This window comes from Mus pahari, chromosome 20 (genome assembly GCF_900095145.1).
Source record: "Mus pahari chromosome 20, PAHARI_EIJ_v1.1, whole genome shotgun sequence".
Classification (NCBI taxonomy): domain Eukaryota; kingdom Metazoa; phylum Chordata; class Mammalia; order Rodentia; family Muridae; genus Mus; species Mus pahari.
In genome coordinates this window covers 15,242,020-15,267,240 of record NC_034609.1, presented here as the reverse complement: position 1 = coordinate 15,267,240, position 25,221 = coordinate 15,242,020, and the positions used below count along the sequence as shown (strand labels likewise).

The following is a 25,221-nucleotide window of genomic DNA, read 5'->3' as shown; positions in this document are numbered from 1 at the left end:
TTACATTTCTAATCTCTCAAAAACTATGCAAGGAAGGACTTAATGTTTAGTGAAGCATTATATATAATAGAAAAAACAGGACTATGTGTCAATATAGAAAAGGTAAATTACTTACATGGGATATTATGCAGCAATTTAAAAGAGTACTGTATCAGTTATACACCAAGGACTATATTAACTTAAAGTTAGGGCTGTGTATCTAAGAAATAAGTGTGCATGCTTAGATGAAAAAAGCCTTGGTTGTGAATCCATATATGCTACAAACACAAAGACTTTAGATAACCTTAAATTCAAAGTACTAAGACCTTAAGAGTTGTTTATGAAGGGCTCTCACCAAGTGTCTTGTGTCAGGCCGTGAAGCTTGCAGTTGTTCGAACTCTTCAATTTTTGCAAGATCTACATCTTCCTTTAATTCCCAGGTGCTATCTTCATATGGCAGTGAGCACCACTTTACCAAGTAGTAAATAACAGACTAAAAAAGAAATTGTTTTTCATTTTGCCACTTGGAAAGAAGTAAACAGTTTAATTAGAAAATGTTTATAAAATAACTTGAAAATAAAAACAAGTGAACCGTTTTTTAAAAGCTTTTCTGTGTATGTTTGGGTGCATGCATGTGCATATGTGTACCACGTGCATGCCAGCAGGGGCCTCCAGGTGTCAGAAGAGGTGCCAGATGCCTTGTCACTGGAGGCAGGCAGCACTGAGGCACCAAATGTACTGAGAACTGACCCAGCCTTCCAAAATGAGGCTTAGGCCTTAAATTTGGGGGTTTGTTTTGTTTTGTTTTTACAAGTGTACTAGGTTTGAATACTTAGAAATTTTAAGGCATTTCTTAGAAAAAAAAATATTTGCTCCCTATAACTTGAGCTACAGATCCTAGTGGCTGCTATGCGGGTTCTGGGAATGGAATCAGGGTCCACTGCGAGAGCATCCAGTGATCTTGCCTACGTCTTATCTTCATGCCTTAGAACCATTTCTCCCCAATTTTTATTTATTTTAATGTACATTTTTGTCTACAGGAATGTCTGTGTACCATGTGTGTGCCTGGTGCCCTCGGTGGCCAGAAGACAGTGTTAGATCCCCTGAACCTGGAGTTACAGACAGTGGGAGCCACAGCTGCCACATGGGTGCTGGGAATTGAACTCCATCCCCTTAGAGACTAATTTTACTAAGTAATTACCTCACCAGTATCCTTATCTTCACAAAAAGAAACTTCCAATATTCTGTCTACTTCAACGTAGTCAGGGTTAAAGGGTTCTTCTTCCATCTAAAATTAAAAAGCAAATTTCATGGTATCTTATCTGACAAAAAAATGGAAAGACATAAATAAAAACAAATACATCTGTTAACTGCAATCACATTTACAAAATACAAAATTCTTCCAATGTTATTTCCAAAAGCTATAAAGGATATTATGAACCACCATGTTGTAAGTAGTACAAACAAACTAAGAGGACTTAAAGTACTGTCTCCCTGATAGGTCACCTACTCGAGCAGATTTGTTCACAGCTCTAAACACAGCCTGTGCATCCTGCCTTTGCAACTCTGTATGGTAGTTAGACATGAAGACCACTGACTCCACATGCTGCCATCTTGATCATGCTCGTCACCTTCATGCATGGTCTTGTCTTCATATGCACTTGTCTAGCTGAGCACCAGCTAACAACGTAGGTGCTTCACACTCACGTGCACTTGCTTTCTCTCCCACCTCTGAGTTTTCTACCTTCTCTAATTGGATAAATGGAAACACCTCACTCTCTCTGTTCCACACTAAGTTACCAAAACAGAAGTGATGTGAGATTTCTTTTCCTTCCTTCACCCTGTGATACCTAATAAATCGGCAATTTGGAGCCAGGCATAGTGGTACATGCCTTTTATCCTATTCCTTTTGGGGTGGGGTAAGGTAGATGGATCTCTCAGTTCAAGGCCAGCTTGGTCCAGTTAGAGAGTTCCAGGACAGCCAGGACTACACAGAGAAACCTGTCTCAAAAAAACAAAATAGGGAGCTGGAGAGATGGCTCAGTGGTTAAGGGCACTGTCTGCTCTTCCAGAGGTACTGAGTTCAATTCCCAGCACCCACATGACTGCTCGCAACTGTTGGTAACTCCAGTTCTAGGGGATTTAACACCCTCACACAGACATACAGGCAAAACACCAATGCTCATAAAATAAATAAATAAAGATTAAAAGTCAATCAATCAATAAATCAGCAATTTGTACATTCTGTGTGAGACTGCATATGTGTGTGTGTGTGTGTGTGTGTGTGTATATATACACATGTACATGGATTATGTATAAACTGGTTTTTACTATATTGCCCAAACTGAGTTTAAACTCATGATCTTCACTAAATAACAGATATTACTGTTATGTGCCAATGTGTTGGGTTTTATATAAATTCACTATATGTGTATGTGGTGCCAGAGACATGCAGTACACACACTCTACCACTGAACTGCATGCATTTCCATCAGTCTCTCCTTTTGCTTTCTATTTATTTATTTTTGGAGACAGGATTTCCCTGTGTAGCCCTGGTTGTCCTGGAACTTTCTCTGTAGACCAGGCTGGCTTCAAACTCAGAGATCCCCATGACTCTGCCTCCTGAGTGCTGGGACTAAAGGCGTGTGCCACCATCACATGGGTATAGTCTCTCCTTAAAAGCTAATTTAAATTAGGACCAGTGTCACTTATATAAATCCTTTAAAGATTTACTGATTGTCCTTTGTATGTCTGAGTCTTTTGCCTGCATATACTTATTATATTTACATGCACTATGTGCACGCCTGGTGTCTGCAGGTACAGAGGAGGGGGTTGGATCCCAGAAACTTGAGTTAAGGACAGTTGTGAAATCATGTGGGTTCCAGGACCAAACCTGGATCTTCTGCATGAACAACGAGTGCTCTTAATAGATGAGCCATCTCTCCAGCCCCTGAGGTGGATATCAATGCCACAATCCCTTCTATGGAGTCCCCGACCTACTGCCTTGATTTCTTAAAATAGTGTTTTTTATTGTCCCCAATGTTCTTAATCTTTCTCAAGGACAAATTTCATGGATTGCCCCCTTGCTTGAAGTCCTTCCCTCACTCTTCCTACTTGTGGGTGAAGTCCATATTTGTTTTCGAGGAAGAACAGAATTCTCCTTTTTTGAGAAGCATCATTTCCTGAAGTGTAATACAACCTTACCCCAGATTGCATGCTCCAGAGGACAACACAATATTTCCGGAGACCATGAAGCACCCTGTATCCTGTCACAGCTTCATAATTTTACCCTCAGCTTCTCTCTGCTGACTAGACTGCTGCTTTTTTCACCTGCTTGAGCAAATCCTACACATCTCTGAAAGCCTGCTCTCCGCAGGCAGCTTAGCTTTAGCTGCCTCTCAGGCGTGTGCTGTGTGCCATGTCTTAACTGAATACCACACCACCCTTGATATTGGATTTACCTGATAACAATGTGCATAACCCAACATTGGCATTCTCAGAATGAAATGAAGAGATGGTAACTATTTCTTGATGATGGATGGATCCATTTGACATGGTTCATGATGTTTACATGTAACTAAAAATCAAATTGTGGACACAAAGTCCACGCAATCTTTGTCAAATGCAGTTCAATGATAAAAAGAAATTTCAGTGATTAAAAGAAAAAAATCAAATAGGTCTTATTTATGATATAACTGAGTCAGGTGAGAAAAAATATCTTTGTAAAAACTGCAGTGATACTCTAGTACTCATAAGACAGGCAGTCAGTGGAACTTCCAACTTGACAAGTCAGAGATGCTGGAGGAACAGGAAGAACTCCCAGCACCTTAAGTGTTACGTGTCTTCAGAGTAACCAACTGTTACATAATTTTAATGATTGCAAATAAGAGTGATTTACCTAGGTGCAGGGGCTAACATGAACTCCAGAACCCTCGACGGTGAAGTCAAGACATGTGCGTGGCCTGCCTGGTCTACAAAGCAAGTGCCAAGTCAGCCAGGACTACACAGGACAGATGTGACAGGCACCAACTTTCACCACTGATCAAGCCGCCTACTGGAGCTCACACACAGTGAATATGATCCACGAAGAAGGAAGAGCAGTCATTGCCCTGGCGTTTACAAATCAAGAATAACTGAGTGTGGTGGCACACCTTTGATTCCAGCACTCAGGAGGCAGAGGCAGGCACAACCTGGTCTACAAAGTGAGTTCCAGGACAGCCAGGGGTACATAAAGAAACTCTGTCTTGAAAAACAAACAAACAGGGCTGGTGAGATGGCTCAGTGTGTAAGAACACCTGACTGTTCTTCCAAAGGTCCAGAGTTCAAATCCCAGCAACCACATGGTGGCTCATAACCATCCGTAACAAGATCTGACGCCCTCTTCTGGAGTATCTGAAGACAGCTACAGTGTACTTACATATAATAAATAAATAAATCTTTAAAAAAAAAAAGTTTAAAAAAAAAAAGAAAAACAAACAAACAACAAAAAGAAGAAAGAAAAATATGGAAAAGAGTCCAAGATGGAAAAACAGGCCAAAATTAAAGGAAACATAACAACTAAAAGTAAATACAACATTGAACATTTCTGCTATAAAAATTCTGGTGCAATGATTTCTGAAAAACAAATAAGGCCTATTGATAAAATAATAATTGTACTATGGTTATGTAAGAGACCAAGTACTATAAATATGTGTTAAAAAAATTACAAGTATGATATTTAAAAAGTTGAGACAAGCCGGGTGTGGTGGCTCACGCCTTTAATCCCAGCACTCAGGAGGCAGAGGCAGGCGGGTTTCTGAGTTCGAGGCCAGCCTGGTCTACAAAGTGAGTTCCAGGACAGCCAGAGCTATACAGAGAAACCCTGTCTTGAAAAACAAAAAAACAAAAACAAAAACAAAAACAAAAAAAAAAAGTTGAGACAATGGCTAGAATTAAAGTAAATAGGGTAAATATGAAAAAAAATCTAGTTAAAATGTGAAAATTTGTTATGATATTTTAATAACTATCTTATTCAAGTAAAAGTTTAAACTGAAACAAACTTAAAAAAGAAAAAAAATCCCAAACTACAAGGTAGTGGTATGCAAATGGGCAGGGTGACCACACCAAGGTCAAGGCTATCCTGATCTACTCATAATCCAGTGAGTTATGAGTGAGCTCCAGGCTAGCTGGGGCAACATAGTGAAGCCTGACCAAAAATAAGTACATCAAAGGGACAGGAAGAAATCGGAGACGGGCGCGAAGCCACTCAGTGAGGCCTAGCCATGAAGAAACCCTTTCAAAGCTATACACTTACACCAAGGTTCATGACAAATATGGGATATGTTGCATATTCTAAAAATGATGTTTCCCACTTATTTGCTATTTCCATTACCTGAACAACACTGAAAAATACCTTGTGATATTAACAGACAGATCCACATTCATCTATAATCAACAAAACACAAGCTACTTCAAAATCATAAGCATTAACTGCCACTGAATTACCAGTACCTTTGTACTATCTTTTAAAAGACAGGCATCCACTAGACAGCCATGGCTAGCCCGTTATGGAGACTAGGCTGGCCACCACTCACAGAGACTGTCACTGCTTCCGAAGATTAAACACATGCACCACTGTGCCACCTATTAGAACTCTTATTTCCGGAGTTGTCAAGGTAATTAGGAGAGAGAAAAATACTATATGATTTTATAAATTATAGGTACTTATCCCCTTCCTGTTTTGACCTCTTTGGGTGTTATGTTTATATACAACAATTTTTTTTTCAGTTGCTATGCCAGATGTATACATTGATGAATTGACTTTAAGGCTTTGAATTTACCTTAGTTAAATAAGTAGAGCGACCCCTTGATAACACTTGTTATTAAGTATTAACATTAGTAATGTAGAAAAGTAGTATTTTGCTCTCTCTTTCTGAGATTAGAACTCAGGGATTTGTGTATGCTATGCAAATATTCTACCACGGAACCACATTCCTAGCACCGTCCTTAAAATCTCAATGAATAATACCAAATCTGGTTAAGTTTTTTTCCTTACATCTGCCAAAAAATGTGCCCTCTGTGCTTGTCTCAGCTTGAATCGCTTGATTTTCTGCTGGATCCTTTTATCTTTCAAAAGCTGCTGTTCTGTGGCCCACTCACAGTGGAGATAAGAGCTGGAAGTTATAGAAAAATAATGCATTAGAATGATACAGAAAACTATGTTTGTCCAAATGTATTTTTTATTAAATTATCCAATACAGAAATATTAGCTTTCATTTTACGTATAGGTAGTCACTTCATTCAATTTCAATAGATTTCATAAGACTTCTAAAACTGCCATTTTGATCCCGGAATGCTAAATAAATTGTAGCTGAGGAGTCATGGTTTGTCTCCATGGTTTGATAAGCTGTCTGGAAGCTATTTCTACAACATGACTTATTTTTTATTATATTGATTTTTTTTCACGATCAAAGTTATGTGCATTAAAACCCACACAATTTTCTTTGAGAGAGTTAATGAATGTATGAAGAAAAGCTGGAACCTATACAAAAGGAATACATTTCCTCACAACTGGTCACTCCACTGATTTAAGCAAGGTAAAAATGGAACACCTTAAAGTGAAGTCATCAATGAATACATCTGACACAGCAACCGAAAGATCAATTGTTGTGTATAAACATATAACACCTGAAGAACTCGAAACAGAAAGGGGATAAGTACCTATAATTTATAAATCATATTTTATAATATTCTTGCATGTTCATATAATTTCAAATATTCAATCTTAACATGAGAGGTTTTCTTTCCTTCTTTTTTTCTTTCTTTTCTCTTCCTTCTTTTCTTTCTTTCTTTCTTTCTTTCTTTCTTTCTTTCTTTCTTTCTTTCTTCCTTCCTTCCTTCCTTCCTTCCTTCCTTCCTTTCTTTCTTTTTCTCTCTCTCTCTCTCTTTTTCTTTTTTTTTTTTTTTTTTGAGACAGGGTTTCTCTGTGTAGCCCTGGCTGTCCTGGAACTCGCTTTGTAGACCAGGCTGGCTTCGAACTTAGAAATCCACCTGCCTCTACCTCCCAAGTGCTGGGATTAAAAGTGTGTGCCACCGTTGCCTGGCAATAAAATTTTTCAACTACAACTTTTTGTTTGTTTGTTTACTTTTTAATGATTGAGTTCTTGCAATTACAAATAATACAAATTTTTATTAAAATGTAGATAAAATGAAAATATATGGCTGGAGAGATGGCTCAGTGCTTAAGAGCACTGACTACTCTTCTGGAGGTCCTGAGTTCAAATCCCAGCAACCACATAGTAGGTCACAACCATCTGTAATGAGATCTGATGCCCTTTTATGGGGTGTCTGAAGACAGCTACAGTGTACTTAGATATAATAAATTTTTTTAAAAAATGAAAGTACATTAATTGTAACTCAATATACTTACAAAGTTAAATAATTTATATTTAACTAAACATCATGTTATACCATAATTTTTAACTTAAATACTTACTAATTTTTGTACTTTACAAAAAATTCTTCTACATCAAGCATAACTCCAGGTGATACCTAAAAAATTAAAATTAATAACTGTGATTCAAGCAGGACACAAAATACAACATTTAAGGTATAATGTACTATTACTTACTTCCTTTTTTACAATCCTACAAGCTAGTATTTTGTCTACAATTGCAGCATCTTCTTCACTTGGATTTTCCTAGAAGAAAGAGGGAAAAATCTATGATGGACTATATTCTCAAAAAAGTTGTCATTTAACAAACAAGAGTGCATTCACATTGAGCACTATGTGAAATGTCAGGAATGAAAAAACAGTCTTAACCTCACTGACCCTGACATCATCTGCATGGCAGCTACTAACCATGCTGCGCTCCTTCATCTCTCTCTCTCTCTCTTTCTTTTTTTTGGTTTTTCGAGACAGGGTTTCTCTGTATAGCCTTGGCTGTCCTGGATCTCACTTTGTAGACCAGGTTGGCCTCGAACTCAGAAATCCGCCTGCCTCTGCCTCCCAAGTGCTGGGACTAAAGGCATGCGCCACCACGCCCGGCTGCGCTCCTTCATCTCAAAACCTCCACTATGACTGCTTTTGCGGCCAACAGGAGCATCGAGCTATATAAGATATTTGCCTGAGGTTTCAAATCAAACTGACACTGGCTAAATGTTTGGCTCACGGTGCATAAGAGAAAAAGTAAAAGTAGAAATAGAGACCCTGTGGTGCTAAGTTAGACAAGGCAGCCCAGGAAACAAGGCGCTTGAGTTACTGGTTGCTGTCTCAGGCTTACCACAAACAGCTGCAGAGGCTGCTCTCCGGGTGGAGGAGCCGAGTTCCTCTTCACTCTCAGACTGCCTTTCACTTCTTCTTCAGATTGCTTTCCTTCTGCATCTTCTGCATATTTTTTCCTCTTAATTTGTCGATTTGATCTTCTTTTCTGTAATGAATCACAAGGATCTGATTTATATAATTTATTTTTAAAATATTTAGCGGGGATTTAAAGAATATTACCCTTTATGTTGGTGATGTCTTAGGGAAAAAAAAAAATCTTTGAAAGTATATCCCATTCTGGTCTCTCCTGGTTTTCTGAGTAAAGGCTGTAGCATGCTCGTGGCCATGAGTTCACAACCCCCCCAAAGTTTCACAAGCCCCAATTTCAAATATGAGAGCTGAGTGACACCTTTATTTATTTTTCTTTATAAATTAAGGCTAAAAAGACCTGCTTCTGTTTTGAACTAGTTCACAGCTTGGAAATGCAATATTTTATTAGTAATACCTTTATTGCTGGATGAGTTTTCTTTAGAAACAATTATGAAAATGAAGGGTTATCTTATTTAGCTATTGATTTACTCCCTAGGCAATACACATTTTAAACTATATATAGTTTCACACATTGGTCCCAAGCCTAAACGTTACATCAAATGGTTATTTGGGGAATAAATGCAGAGAAAATTAAATGTTCTCTAGAGTATGTAAAAATCTTTAAGATAGAAATAATATGAAATCTTTTAGAATAACTATATAAAATGATTCTGTTTAATTAAATCTAGATGAAATAATAAAGTGGTTCACTAATATTAATAGTTTCCTTAATGTTAAAAAAGAAAAGGACAAAAACCATAAAACTAGAGCCTTTTAAAGGTATTACTTACAGTAACAGGTCTTTTTAATAGTCTAACTTTAAATCAGAACCAAATGTATGTGGCTTTACCTACCTCCCTAATCACAATTTTTGATGTTTTCACAAAAAAAAAAAAAAAAAAAAAAAAAAAAAAAAAAGAAAGAAAGAAAGAAAGAAAGAAAGAAAGAAAGAAAAAAGAAAAAACAAAACAAAACAAAGCTTAGGTTGGTTTCAGAATACATAAGCACTTAAAGGTACTTGTACTTCCATTCGAGGCAGAAGGATTTCTACTGACTAATAGCAGTTACTGCATGAATTCAACTCTTCTTGCTTTTCCTGCTCAATTTCCTAGCATTCCCCAGAAGTGGTCTTAGAAAGCAGCCCATATGTTCTACCTATGGTTCCTGCAGTATTACCTAAGTGGAAGCTTTTTCATTATATTCACAACCATAACAAACCCAGCTGTAACAGAACCAGATGAATCTGTGTAGCAATGAGGCACCAAGTTGTTACTGTACTAAGGCTGCAGTGGTTGTGCCTTTATGACCATGCTTCATTTGTTTTATGAGCTGAGCAATATTGCAAGCGAGAAAGGCAATATATGGAGGGCCAAATCCCAAATCCCATGTCTTTGTTAGGATGGGTTACCGACTGCTTATACTTGTTCTATTGGTGGAGGAAGGGGTCTAGGTTTGATCTCTACAACTGAGCAACAACTTTCAGCCATTTTGTTGGACAAAAATGCATTTAAGTTTTTGTTTGCTTGTCTGTTAGGAGCCAGAATTTCTCTGTGTAGCCCTAGGTGTCCTGGAACTCAGGCTGGCCTCAAACTCAAGAGATCTGCCCGCCTCTGCATCTGCCATAATAACCATATATAATCATAATAAAAAAGACTATAAGAAATCTACCTTTTTCACATAATAATTTGAAAATTAAATGAAACATTTATTGTTCCCTAAAGGACAAGTTCTGTGAATATACGTAGGTTAAATATATGCTTAGAATTCTATTACAACCATCATTTAGATCTTAATGTTCTACATTGTTTTAATTTGCACTCAACTTGACTTTTACCATAATAAAATAATATGTATTACTTAAGTTTCATTATGCATGATTTCTAAATAATTAAATTTGAGAGTCATACAATATATTTTTTATACGATTCCAAGATATATTTTCAGTTATCTTATAGCTTCCTTTCTGGTTACTTTGGCCTCTTATTGGTACCCTGAAATGCCCACTTATCTTTAGTAAACCGTAAATATGTGGTGTAAAAATTTCCTCAATACTCACAAAAATGCATAACTTCACAAGACAGAACGAGGGCTACTTATTATCAACTGTTCTTTCATCCTGGGAAGAGTTTAACAGCCTAAATAACTGACGTGAAAGTCTGTGGATAGAAGACTGCAGATAATCTCATCTGACATCCACGTAATTGGAAATATGCTTTTTTTCTGGCTTTCTCCATTATTTTTTAAACAGCAGCATGTTCTCTCTGCTGGTTTATTTCAGGCTTATATCCTCCCCTATGAAAGGGAGACCAGCTCACTGCACTATGAGTAAAAACAGCACTGAGTTATGGTTTTAAGTGACTAATACTTTGTTATGACAAAACTAGTTTTCCATAACTATTTTTAATCTCCTGCAGGGGTATTTATAAAAACATGTAGGCCTCCAAATATAATCTACCTATGAAAGCACTCTTTATCAAGATTAAAGGCATAAAATTAAACATCATATTCACACTTATACATTTCTCTGTCTCTAAAATCTAATTTGGCTTTAGGAGTCCATCTTGACAAACACTGCTGTCAGTGAAAGCTATGTGGACGTTTCTCTCATGTCTAAAACGATAGTTAGATACACCGTAGTAGAGATTTATACTTATTAGAAATACTTTGTTGTTGTTGTTGTTCAAGCAACACACTTATCAAAGCAACCTATCACTATAGTGAAAAAAGGAAAATATGTTTACAAAGAGCTATACTACTGTTGCACTGTTCGGCAAATTACAAAATGGAAAAATGGCCAGCATTTTTCTAGTGAAAATTAAAGTAAAAATTGTGATATTGAGTAAGTTAAGTATAGGTTTACCTAAGTTATGGATAGCATATGAAGAAAGGCCAGGCCATGTGATATTAGGAGCTTCGGTCACTGCCCTTACCTCAACTCTTGCAGCAGCCCAGGAGCCTTGAGCCACTACTCTCCCATTGGATAAGAAGCTGCATAAGGAAGAAGAAAGGCCATTCAGGGGCTTTCTGGCCCCATAATTCAACAATTGCCACCACCCCTACGGCCTACAGTAGTATTTTAAACATTAGAAAGCAGAGGGTGGCCTGAATTATTATGACCTTCACTATAGTAGATTATGTATATATATTTCCCCATAAGATTATTTTGAGTATACATCTATTTTTTAAAGGCAAAATGTACAATATTTATGTCTGTTGGGATTTTTAGTATCATAGGTTATCTTTTTTCAACATAAGCAGACAAAAAGTACTGACTCTAAGAATGAGTCAATTCATTTGTTCTGCAATTTGTATGGTTTTTAAAATTAATAACCTTGACCATCTATTGCACTGAAAGCACTCTGTTAAGTCCAAGATAGCACTGGATGGTGCTTCATGTTAAAAGCCACCTAGGACTCTGTGTTGTTATTTGACCTCTCAGAGTTTCAGTTCCACTACTGAAAAATGAGGGGCTTAAGGAGGGCAGGTAAAATTCCCACATCTAATATTATATGGTAATATCCTAGAAAACTTTTGGAATAATGCTATCCTACCGTATTTGCTATATAATAAATTGTACTTTTATCACTCAAGTAGAGCGTAAATATCCATGAGGCAACATTTTGCTCCCTAAATAATTTCTAGCAGTGTCTCGTTCTCAGGATAGAAGCAAGTACTCACTTGAGAGTGCTGCTCTTTGAACATGTGCTGGGACCTCTGCTCTGCATCGGACAGCTCATCCGAAGACTCGTTCCTTCTCTTGTGTTTCTTACCCAATGTAATGATGAGCTTGCTGTTTCAAGAGGAAAGAAATAAAGATTCAGAACTCTGCATTTTCTATTTGATAGGTTAAGATTGCCATGAGAAAACATAATTTTATAGTGTACATGTCTAGCCAAATACGTTAATTATCCTGAAATCCATATAGACATTTTCAAAATATGAACTCTTCTAATAGACTGGTTGCAGCCTGCAGCACAGGGAAGAGTCGAGTCCTATTATTGCTTGCTTCTTGCTTCTTAGGCTCTGAATGTACTTTTCATGGAAAAAATTTTCAGTCATACAATTATTGAGCAGTACAAATAGTTTATTATTATCCAGATTCAGAGACAGGGACTTTCCTTTGTATCCTGCCGACTACAAGTGCTCGTGGCACGTGATGACGCTACTCCTTAAAACCCTCTAACTCTTCTAACCCCCATAGCATCTTCTGTACTGGAGACGATCTGACAGCCAGTCATTTATTAACACCTTAGTTTTATGTCAGTGCTTACTGGACCGTCACCATATGCACCTAGAAATAAGAAATACTGTTTATATAATTCTTATAGTATGTGTCAGTATAACTTTCTGGTTTTACATTTAATATTACACACATGTCAAACACACATCTCTAAACTAAAAGTCTGTTTGCTTCAGAGGTAAGTACAGGAATTCTAGATTTCATTATCTGTCTCAACAGTGCCATTATTAAAGTACCTTATTAATCATAATCATGTTACTAACCAGCAAAAATGGGATATCTCTATTTCCAAAATTAAAAACTCTTCCAATGTTTTCATAAGTAGTACATCAAATAGATCCAAATCCTTAACAATTTGGGTTTTTTTTAGCCAATTTTGGAAGTTATGAGCATGAAAAAAAAAATGACAGATTCAAAGAATTATACCCTCAACATTGAGCAAGTTGCCTCATCTCTCTTACCCATTCTTTGTACTGACTAGCTTTGTATGTCAATGTGATACAAGCTAGAGTCATCAGAAAGCAAGGAGCCTTAGTTGAGGAAAGGCATTCATGAGATATATCTGTATAACATTTCCTCTGTTAGTGGTCAATGGGGAAGGGCACAGCACATGGTGGATGGGACCATCTGAGGGTCTCATGGTCTTGGATCCTAAAAGAAGCAGGCTGAGGAAGCCATGAAGAGCAAGCCAGTAAGCAGCACCCTTCATGGCTTCTGTATCAGCGCCTGCCTCCAGGATCCTGCCCTGTTTGAGTTCTTGTCTTGACTTCCTTCAATAAAGAACAGTATTGTGGAAGTATATGTTAAATAACTCTTTCCTCTCTAACTTGCTTTTTGGTCTTGGTGTTTTGTCTCAGCAATAGAAGCCCTAACTACTATAGCCTCATGTCTCAGCCTCCAAGACAGAGATAGTATAACAGTTACCTCCCTTGCGGTTAACAAATAAGTGACAATATATGTTTCATAATTTGAATACTAAATTTTCTACAAAAAAAATTACCAAGTGCTAATGGTAAAGGCTTGGGCCTCAGCTGATGGCACTATTATGATTCCTGTGGAAGGGACATTTAAACTCTGGACACATCCTCTCCATCGACTTCCCAGCTGACATAAAATGAGTAGTAACTTCCTCCCCGCTCATGCTGACAGCCATGATTTTTCTGCCCTTTTACTGGTTCACAGGAAGAAAGTCAGTGCCTATGGACGAAAACCTCAGAAACATGAGAAAACAATCTAGTGGCAAGCAAGACACTCATACATATAAAATAAGTCTAAAAAAGACTTAAAAAAAAAAATAAAACTTGGAGCTGATCCTGTANCACAGCACTCCATAGCCAGATACTGTTGGGAGAGAGCTGTTCTCCTAGGAGTGCTGACACACCTATAAGCACAAGTAAGACCACCACTTCTACTCAAATTCCTGGCCCAAGAGGGACCTGCCTTGAGCCATAAGGACACAGGAACCAAGGAACAGCTGGGGTCAGGATCCTTTCAGTTTCTATCTGCACCCTAGTGCTGACCCTGTGACACTGCTCCCCATACATAAATTCTGTCTCCCAGGAGTACTGACACACAGGCTTGCAGGAGGGACAAGTCACAGTCAGAGACAGCAAGACCAGCTAACACCAGACATAACCAGATGGAGAGAGGCAAGCACAAGAACGTAAGCAACAGAAACCAAGGCTACTTGGCATTATCAAAACCCAGTGCTCCCACCACAGTGATCCCTGGATACCCCAACACACCAGAAAAGCAAGACTCTGATTTAAAATCACATCTCATGATGATGATAGAGGACTTTAAGAAGGACATAATAACTCCCTTAAAGAAGTACAGGAGAGCATAGGTAAACAGCTAGAAGACCTTAAAAAGGAAACACAAAAATCCCTTAGAGAATTACAGGAAAACACAACCAAACAGGATAAGGAATTGAACAAAATCATCTAGAATCTAAAAATGGAAGTAGAAACAAAGAAATCACAAAGGGAGACTACCCTGGAGATAGAAAACCTAGGAAAGAGATCAGGAGTCATAGATGCAAGCATCACCACCAGAATATAAGAGATAGAAGAGAGAATCTCAGGGGCAGAAGATACCATAAACAACATTGACACAACAGTCAAAGAAAATGCAAAATGCAAAAAGCTCCTAACCACAAACATCCAGGAAATCCAAGACAAAATGAGAAGAGTAAATCTAAGAATAATGCTTATAGAAGAGAGTAAAGATTCCCAACTTAAAGGGCCAGTAAATGAATATTTTCAACAAAATTATAGAAGAAAACTTCCCTAACCTAAGAGAGAGAGAGAGAGACCCATAAACATATAAGAAGCATACAGAACTACTTCAAATAGATTGGACCAGAAAAGAAACTCCTCCCATCACATAATAGTCAAAACACCAAATTCACGAAACAAAGAAAGAATATTAAAAGCAGTAAGGGAAAAAGGCCAAGTAACATATAAAGGTAGGCCTATTAGAATTACACCAGACTTCTCACCAGAGACTATGAAAGCTAGAAGATCCTGGAAAGATGTCATAGAGACCCTAAGAGAATACAAATGCCAGCCCAGGCTACTATACCTAGCAAAACTCTCAATTACCATAGATGAAGAAACCAAAGTATTCCATGACAAAACCAAATTTACAGAATATTTTTCTACAAATCCATCCCTACAAAGGATAATAGATGGAAAACGCCAACACAAGGAGAGAAATTACACCCTAGAAAAAGCAAGAAAGCAATCTTTCATCAAACCCAAAAGAAGATGGCCACACAAACATAAAAGTAACATAAAAAATAACAGGAAGCATCAATCACTATTCCTTAATTTCTCTTAACATCAATGGACTCAATTCCCCAATAAAAAGACATAGACTAACAGACTGGATACATAAACAGGACCTAGCATTTTGCTGCATACAGGAAACTCACCTCAGTGTCAAAGACAGACACTACAGTAAAATAAAGTGGTGGAAAAAAAAAATCCAAGCAAATGGTCCCAAGAAACAAGATGGAGTAACCATTCTAATATTGAATAAAAGCAACTTTCGACAAAGTTATCAAAAATAATAAAGAAGGACACTTCATACTCATCAAAGGAAAAAAATCTACCAAGAAAAACTCTCAATTCTGAGCATCTATGCTCCAAATGCAAGGGCACACACATTCATGAAAGAAACATTACTAAAGCTCAAAGCATACATTGCACCTCACACAATAATAGTGACAGACTTCAATACCCCACTCTCATCAATGGACAGATCATGGAAACACAAACTAAACAGAGACACATTGAAATTAACAAGTTATGTACCAAATGGATTTAACAGATATCTATAGAACAGTTCATCCTAAAACAAAAGAATATACCTTCTCCTCAGCACCTCAGGGTACCTTTTCCAAAACTGACCATATAATCAGTCACAANATAGGCCTCAACAGATACAAGAAGATTGAAATAATCCCATGCACCCTATCAGATCACCACAGACTAAGGATGGTCTTCAACAGCAACAAAAACAACCGAAGACACACATACACATGGAAGCTGAGCAATGCTCTACTCAATGATAACTTGATCAAGGAAGAAATAAAGAAAGAAATTAGACTTTTTAGAATTTAATGAAAATGAAGGTACAACATACCCAAACTTATGGGATACAATAAAAGCAGTGCTAACAGAAAAACTCATAGCTCTGAGTGCCTCCAAAAATAAACTGCAGAGAGCATACACTAGCAGCTTAACAGCACACCTGAAAGCTCTAGAACAAAAAGAAGCAAATACACTCAAGAGGAGTAGATGGCAGGAAATAATCAAACTCGGGCTGAAAAAAATCAACCAAGTAGAAACAAAAAGAACTATACAAAGAATCAACAAAACCAGGAGCTAGTTTTCTGAGAAAATCAACAAGATAGATAAATCCTTAGCAGACTAACCAGAGGGTACAGAAACAGTATCCCAATAAACAAAATCAAAAATGAAAAGGGAAATACAACAACAGAATCTGAGGAAATCAAAAAAAATTATCAGATCCTACTACAAAAGCCTATATTAAACAAANCTGGAAAATCTGGATGAAATGCACAATTTTCTAGACAGACACCAAATACCAAAGTTAAATCAGGATCAGATAAACCATCTAGACAGTCCCATAACCTTAAGAAATAGAAGCAGTCATTAAAAGTCTCCCAACTCAAAAAAAAAAAAAGCCCAGGACCAGATGGGTTCAGTGCAGAATTCTATCAGACCTTCAAAGAAGACCTAATTCCAATACTCTTCAAACAATTCCACAAAATAGAAACAGAAGGAACGCTACCTAATTCATTCTATGAAGCTACAGTTACACTGTGTATTCTCCCTTGGAGATGGAATGTTTTCTGTCCAATCAGGAACGTGTCCCAATTTCCTTTCATAGAGGACTACATACGAGATTTTTTCCTACTTCTATCATGTTTAACGTTCCAAATAGATTTTAAAAACTGGTTGAGTGCATACTACTTTTAGCTTCAGAAGATATCATCTATATTTAAGAGGCACTTAACTATTATATTTTGATGACTTGAAAAAAATCCGATATTTACAAAGTTCAAATTATTCAACTGTAATTCCCCTCAAATAAAGAATGAACATAAAAAAATTAATAAAAAGAGAAGCTCCTAGCTCCTGTCCTTTTACCTCCCCTTTGAATATGGGGTCTCAGTGAGATTTACTCTTCCCTGCCAGCCCTGGAAACTGGTCTTTCTCAAGTTGTTAACTCTAAATTTAATCTAGTCACAAACCATGTGACATTACAGAGATGAAAGAGCAGCTGAAGTACTACTGCTGCATATTGATGTAAAAGGTCTTTGCACTGATACACAAGATGGTGCTGATGTGGACAAACTACTGCACTGCCGTGCACTGTGACTGAACTACCTCACTATAGTACACTGTGATCGAGGCCACTGGACTCCAGTGCACTGTGACTGAGCTATCTCACTGCAGTGCACTGTGAGTTACCACACTGCAGTGCACTGTGACTGAGCCACCATGCTGCAGTGCGCTGTAATCCAGCTACCTCACTGTACTACACTACGATACAGCTACCACACTGCAGTACACAGTGATCCAGCTACCTGACTGCAGTGCTCTGTGACTGAGCCACCACACTACAGTGCACTGTGACTGAGCTATGGCACCGCAGTGCACTGTGATAGAGCACAAAACATAATTCTCTGTTGCAGCAGTAAAAACAAAAAGTACTGATTTTGCATCTATGATACTTTTTAATCATTAAGTATACTTCTACTTATTTGAAAAAAAAAAAAATGTGTCCTAGCAAGATGGCTCAGTGGATGAAGGCCACTTGCTGACAGGCCTAGCGACCTGGCTTTAGTCCCCGGGAGCCACACAGTGGAAGGACAGACTGAACCTCTCGAATTGTTCTCAACCTCCATATATGTGCTGTAGTCCACATGCTCACATACATAGAACAAACATAACTAACATATTTGCTACAAAATAATATACAATGTTAGCAGCAGCCTCATATTTACTGAGTCTCTAGAAACCATAGTGAGCCAGGAGAGGTGGTGCACACCTTTAATGTCAGCACTTAGGAGGCAAAGGGCAAGCCGATCTCTGTGAGTGTGAGACCAGCTTGGGCTATATGGTGAGTTTCAGATCAGGTACAACTACATGTAAGACAAACAAACAAACAACCAAAGCTACAAAAAACCTGGGGCAAAGCAAAACAGACATTTTGTCATTTTTTAAATTATAAATGATTATCTAGTGGTAATATTAGCCATTTTCCAAAATACAAGAGATTTTAAAAGATTCTCAAAGTACTAGCTGTGTAAAAATGATTTTTACAGGTAAATAATATCTAAATAATAATTATTATGCACTACCAATTTCATCTTAACACCAACTGTTTTTGGTAGTGGAAACAAACAAAAGTGTCACTAACAAAGATTTTAAAAGCCTATACACACATACATACACACACACACACACACACACACACACACACATTTTTTCTTTTTTTTTAAATTTACTTAAGGGGGCTAGAGAGATGGCTCAGCAGTTAAGAGCATTGGTTGCTCTTCCAGAGGTCCTGAGTTCAGTTCCCAGCACCCACACGGTGGCTCGCACCCGTCTATAACTGTAGTCCTATAGGATCAGATGCTCCCTTCTGATGGACAGAGAGGTGTATATGCAGACAAAACATGGTGGCTCACAATCTGATGTCTTCTTCAGGCCTGCAGCCATACACGAAGACAAAGCACCTGTATATATGAAAAATCAATAAACGAAGACAAAGCACCTGTATATATGAAAAATCAATCTTTTTTTTTTTTTTTAAAGAAAAACTTTAACTAAGGAGCTGGAGAGATGGTTTAGCAATTAACAGCACTTGCTGCTCTTGCAGAGGACCTACGTTTTGTTACCAGCACCCACTTCAGGTAGTTCACAACCACCTGTGACCACAGTTTTGGAGGAGCCAACACTCTTCACAGGCCTCTATAAGCACCCATGTACATGTATAAACACATGTACATATAAAAATCATATATACATATATACACACACACATACATACACACAGATAGACAAGACAGACATCCTTGGGGCCAGATATGCACACCACAGGTAGTTAGTTCTAGGTCAAACAAGACTTCATAATGAGACCCTGTCTCAAAATAAATACATTAAAGAACAACAACAAAAAAAACCAAAAACAAAAACAAAGTAACTTAAAAAAAATTTTAAATTTTACTTTAAAAGAAACTAAGATTTTAGAATTTAACTTTATAGTATTGGAGACATGGCTCAGTGTGCACTGGCTGCTCTTCCAGAGGTCCTGAATTCAATTCCCAGCACCCAGACAGCAGCTCACAACCATATATAACTGTAGTGCTATGGGATCTTCTGATGTACAGATAGGTATACATGCAGACAAAAACATCCATACACATAAACAAATAGATCTCTAAAAAAATAAAATTTTATTTTATGTAGCCTATATATTTTTTAATATAGGCCTAGAATATAATTTTATTTCATCAGCTTGCTGATAATTTTTAATTACACAGGCAAAAATCCTTTTCAAATTCTCATTGACTTTTTAGACAAGTTCTGACTACAAAGGTCAGGCTAACCTTGAATTTAGTATGAATCCTGCCTTGGCCTCCTGGGTGCTAGGCTTCAAGATATACGTCACCACATCCCACTTGAAAGTCTAACTTTGTAAGAGCAGCGCAGCCCCACAGAAGACTGCTCATCAGCCATGTACAAGGCCCTAGATTCACTCTCTGGCATCGAAGGAAAAAACTTTGATGTGGTAGCAGATATTTCAGATAGAGTAGCTTAACTAAGTTTAAGTCCAGAATATTACATATCTTTTCTATGTACAAATGACAATTTCATGTGTCATAGAAAGTGATTTTGATAGTTGACATCATCTTAACTGTTTTCATTCTGGGCAAGGCTGGAGCATGTATATGTGTGAAGATGTAAAGCCATGGCTACTTTCATGGAACACTGGCAGCGGTTGTTTAGCTTTCTGTTCTAAAAGGTCATCTACAGGACACTACTAAGAGGAAGAGTTACTAACACGGTGTCAGATTAGCATAGGCTAGGCCTGAGCAGAAAGCAGTCTATTTAAAGTAGAAGTACTTCTCCTAAGGAGATGTAGCGGGGAGAGAAAAGAGGCACGCCTAGGAAGGGCTGACCAGTGAGGGTCAAAGAGAGAATGTCACTGTGATTTCTGTACCTGGAAGACAGAGACAGGATGACTGGAAGCAATTTAAAGCATATCTGGTTACATGGCAAAACCCTGTCTCCGGTAAATATTAAAAAGGAGGTAAAAACACAATGTTGCAAATGAAGCCCATGGATTAGTTAATAGGAGTGCATAAATGTTTATTTCCTAGTTTTGACCCTTGTGCTATGGTTACATAAAATGACAACATTTGGGGAAGTTGAGAGAAAAGCCTAAAAACTGTAACTTAACGTTGCAAGTCTGAAATTATTTCAAATTAAAAAGTAAAAATCTGAACTACTACAAATGTATAAAAACAAGCAAAACCAAAAAGAGACCTCAGATTTGTGGATTCCAATCCTATAGTGGAATTGAACACAAGCTCCACACATGAAAACAAGCATTTCTAGTAAGCCATGTCACAGCCCCGTCAAACTTGTTATCTTGAGACAGAACCGCTGAGTTGCCTGGGCTGGCTTCTGACCTGCACTCTTCACATCGCTGACTCCTGGGGTCGGGGTTGAAGGTGTGTGCAGCAGTATAGCCAGCCCTAGCTTTAAATAACTCCCCCAAAGGAGTCTGTTGTCTCAGCAAATTAGGAATAAAGAGTCAAGACAACACGAAACTTCTTTTTATTTATACTACACTAAAATTTTAAAGTTCATTTGCCTATATGGGTTATTAACTCTGAGAAAATTATCTAAGACAGGCCAAGCAGGTACCAGTCTCAACAGACAGGGAGAGAGGTCAGCAACAAATAATAAAACTGTCATTAAATAGCAATAAGTTTTCATTGTAAATGCATTCTTGAAATACAATGAATTCAAGGAGAAATATTCACAAAATAAAGTAACATAGCAATATGAAACAACTTAATAAATTCTTTATGTGATTTTTGATTTAAAAAAAAAAAAAGTTCAAGGAACCAGTGCCTTTAATCCCAGCACTCAGGAAGCAAAGTACATCTCTGTGAGTGTGAGGCCAGCTTGGTCTACATAGCAATCAGTCACATGGTAAGACTCTCTCAACAACAGTATTTAAAGTATCTGTTATTAATGTCAAAAAGTTCTAAGAGATATTCAGGCAAAACCAACCAAATATCCCAAAATATCCAGTTTCTGACAGAAAAGAGCAACTTGAAGTGATGTTATAAAATTGACTTCTTAACTAATTCACTTGCTATCAGTCCAGTGTCTATACATGTGTATACATTTGATTTTGAGTGTAATGTATGCACTCATTTACATCCAGCCCATTCACTATTTGTAGACTGTTAACAGGCTAAGCTCTACACTGTGTCAAGCTGTAACTGCCCCCTGTTGATTCTCTCATTACAATAATTGGACAATGAATCTTATTCAATTAGTCCATATGCTGTAATTAATACGCCCATCATACTTGGTATAAATGAATCACGCCTGTGATTCTGACATGTAGGAAGATAAAGCAGAAGGACTATGAGTTCAAGGCTAGCCAGAATTACACAGCAAGAGCCTGTCAAAATCAGCCCAAAGCAAAACAAGAATTACCCACATAATTTTATGCATAGAAAACAGGTAAAAATATTATCTTACATTATTTTGTTTTTGCCAGGTAAGTAAAAAGAAATGAGGCCATATTTGAAAAACCAAATATATATATAATTTTTTTTTCTAGCTGGGCACAGTGGACACAATGCTTTAATCCTAGCACCACTTGCAAAAGCAAGCAGATATCTGAGTTCAAGGCCAACCTACAACAGCCAGGGCTAAACAGAGAAACCAATCCAGACTTGATAAACAAAACCTCTCTCTGTTTTCTCTCATAAACTTTTGGTAACTTTAATTTTTTATTATTTCCTGCTCAGAGTTGAATGTTGCTTTCCCCCCCCCTCAGAGTGTGTCATATAAATAACTATAAAAAATCCACATAATCATCCAATATGTTTGAGTAAAGTTTCTTTTTATTTTTTGAGAAAGGATCCCTTTATGTAGCATTGGCTGTCCTGGAACTCACTAAATAGAAGAGTCTGGTCTTGAACTCAGAGATCTGTCTGCCTCTTTCTCCTAAGACCTGGGATTAGTTAAAGCATGCACTGACATGGCTAACAGCAGAGTTGACTTTTAATTCTTAAAAATATACATGTAAACCGGGCAGTGTGAAACACTCCTTTAATCCCAGCATTTGGGAGGCAAAGATAGGCAGATTTCTGAGTTCGAGGCCAGCCTGGTCTACAGAGTGAGTTCCAGGCCAGCCAGGGCTACACAGAGAAACCCTGTCTCGAAAAAAATAAATAAATACACACAAAACACACACACACACAAACGGAAACTAAACAAAAAGCACATGTAACATCTCTATAACCAGAATTCTCTCAGTAATTTGCCATAGTTTTAATTTCATTCTTACTGACACACATGATGAGGCTGCCTCATGGTCAATAGCGTTCAGTGAAGTAGGACACCCCTTTCTGAGAATGACAAACCTGGCTAGCCTTGGGAAGACATAATACTTAATGGAAGAGCAAGCTGTAACTGTTATTCTTAAGTATCTCATTCACCCACTTGCTCTGAGGATTACTGTTTCACATCACCTGAGTTTTAGAATTTAGATTTAAACAGTAACATTAGAAAATCATTTGTGAGCTGGGCGTGGTGGTGCATGCCTTTAATCGCAGCACTCGGGAGGCAAAGGCAGGCGGATTTCTGAGTTTGAGGCCAGCCTGGTCTACAGAGTGAGTTCCAGGACAGCCAGGGCTATACAGAGAAACCCTGTCTTGAAAAAACGAAAACAAACAAACAAACAAAAAAACCAACAACAAAAAAGCATTTGTAGTGAAATATATATTAAAGTCTTTGTGTCTGGCTTTTAATAAGATGTTTTGGCAAAGCCTTTGCTGTGTTTGGGTCAATCGGGAGAGACAGAGAAATTGTTATGAGACTGACTGAACCTTGAAGAAATGTTTGTCTCTCTGGAGAATCTGTACTTCTCTGCTTGGCTTTTCACAGCCTCTTACTGGTATAATAAGAAGGTGTAACACATTTATACCACACACTTTTATAACCATTTTAGTTAGCATATGCCAAACAACTAATTCAGCCCTTTATATCTTTGAAGATAAAACCACTTCAAAATTCTTATAATTTTGAAAACAAAAATTATAGTTCACATATCATAGTATTATCATGTCTTCAAATAGGGTCTCTCTATGAAGCACAAGCTGCTATCAATTCTTAAAAGTCCCAAAGAGACTGGAGATAGAGCTGATTGGTAGAGAGCCCTGGCCAGAATCAAACAAGACGCTGTGTTTGACCCCTAGGACCAAAACTAAACCAGATCAAACCACACACAATCACACCAACAAGACTATAAAAACATTGAAGTTTAATGTCTTATTGCTTTCTACTGTAATGTCTCAAATTTTGTTTCTATTTGAACTTGGTAAGTATCTTGAAATTTAAGTATTTTTGTATAATTAAACAGAAAACTACTTCAAACACATAATAAACCATATTCCTATTGCCAGTAGACTAACTATGAATAATCCAGACCCAAAGAGCTCAATCATAAAGGTTGGAACTGAACTCGGTCAACTCTGAGACTGCGTCAGTCAGAGATAACTGCTCAGGCGGGAAGTCCTGACTGAGGAAGACCTTAGAGAGCAGCAACAGCTGGACTGCCAGGACAGCTCTGTCGGTTCAGCTTTCTACCACACATGTGTGGGAGATGCACAGCACCACCAAAGAAAAGCTCACACAACTACAAGGCAGTAACTCAGTTTTGTGGCTGTTGTTTCTTCCTAGTGTTTTCTGTTTGGTTTTAAGCTGACCTTACTTAGGATCAAAGCCGAGGGAGGGAGGGAGGGAGAGAGAGAGAGAGAGAGAGAGAGAGAGAGAGAGAGAGAGAGAGAACACCCAGGTAGTGGATGATGAAGATGTGTAGTGTAGCCCCAGCTTTCCTCAATAGCTCCCTGCTATTTAGGATTTCAGAAGACCATAGTAACTTGCATCTGCTGATCACTGTATATATTCTAGATATTGTCTTGTTTGTTTTAAAAGATAACCTGTTTCCTCCTCAAAATGATACAATGAAACATACAATTATTCCCTCTTCTAAAGATAGCAGGTAAGAATGTACAGGGTTATACTGCTTGTAACTAAATGAAATTGGCTCCAAAATCAAAGAACTTACAAAAATTAAATGAGATGATATGAAGTGCTCTGAGAAGAACATTCTACTGCTTATATATTTTTAAAGTATCAATCTAAAGCTAGAGAGATGTCTCAACAGTTAAGAGAAAACTGCTCTTACAGAAGACAGATTTGGTTCTCAGTACCCTCACCAGATGGCTCCCAACTGCCTATAACACCAATTCTAGAGTGGCTGATGCCCTCTAAACTCTGAGGGTACCTGCCCTCCTGTGCTGCAATAACCTTCCACAGCCACACATAACATACATAAATGGAGAGTTATGGGAGACGATGGTTCAGTGGATGCCTCCCGTACCAACAATGAGGCCCAGAGGCCTTCCCCGCTACACATTAAAAAGCAGGGCTGGGCAGGGGCTTGACCACAATCCTAAGCTCTGTAGAAAAGAGGGCATCTCTGGGGCAATCTGGCTAGCTAGACCAGCAGAATTGGCAAATTTTGATTTCAGTGAGAAAATTGCTTTAAAGTGGAGAGTCACATGACATCAGCCTTGCCTCCACATACCGTGCACATGTGTGATCACAACATGCAAATGTACTTATCACACAGACATTTACCATACACACATATAAATCAATAAAATCAATCTAGGGCTCAGACTTGGAAGACAGTTCAGTTGCTGAAGTGCTTGCTGCACAGCATGAGGACGTGAATTTGTTCCCTAGTACCCATGTAAAAGCAGGCACTGCAGCTTCACCTGCAGACACAGGTAAGTCCCTGACATGCCCTGCCA

At 37.9% G+C, this 25,221-nt stretch overlaps 1 protein-coding gene across 1 annotated transcript in view; it reads right to left on the bottom strand.

The window, feature by feature from the left end:
* Positions 1-25,221, bottom strand: part of Chd9 (chromodomain helicase DNA binding protein 9) — a 219,952-nt gene that overhangs the window by 67,226 nt on the left and 127,505 nt on the right. The window contains exons 5-11 of the mRNA XM_029532736.1: positions 11,990-12,101; positions 8,241-8,387; positions 7,589-7,657; positions 7,454-7,509; positions 6,014-6,131; positions 1,181-1,267; positions 335-472 (exon numbers count right to left, since the gene is read on the bottom strand). Coding sequence (XP_029388596.1) covers positions 335-472; positions 1,181-1,267; positions 6,014-6,131; positions 7,454-7,509; positions 7,589-7,657; positions 8,241-8,387; positions 11,990-12,101 — 727 coding nt within the window. The remainder of the gene's footprint in view (positions 1-334; positions 473-1,180; positions 1,268-6,013; positions 6,132-7,453; positions 7,510-7,588; positions 7,658-8,240; positions 8,388-11,989; positions 12,102-25,221) is intronic.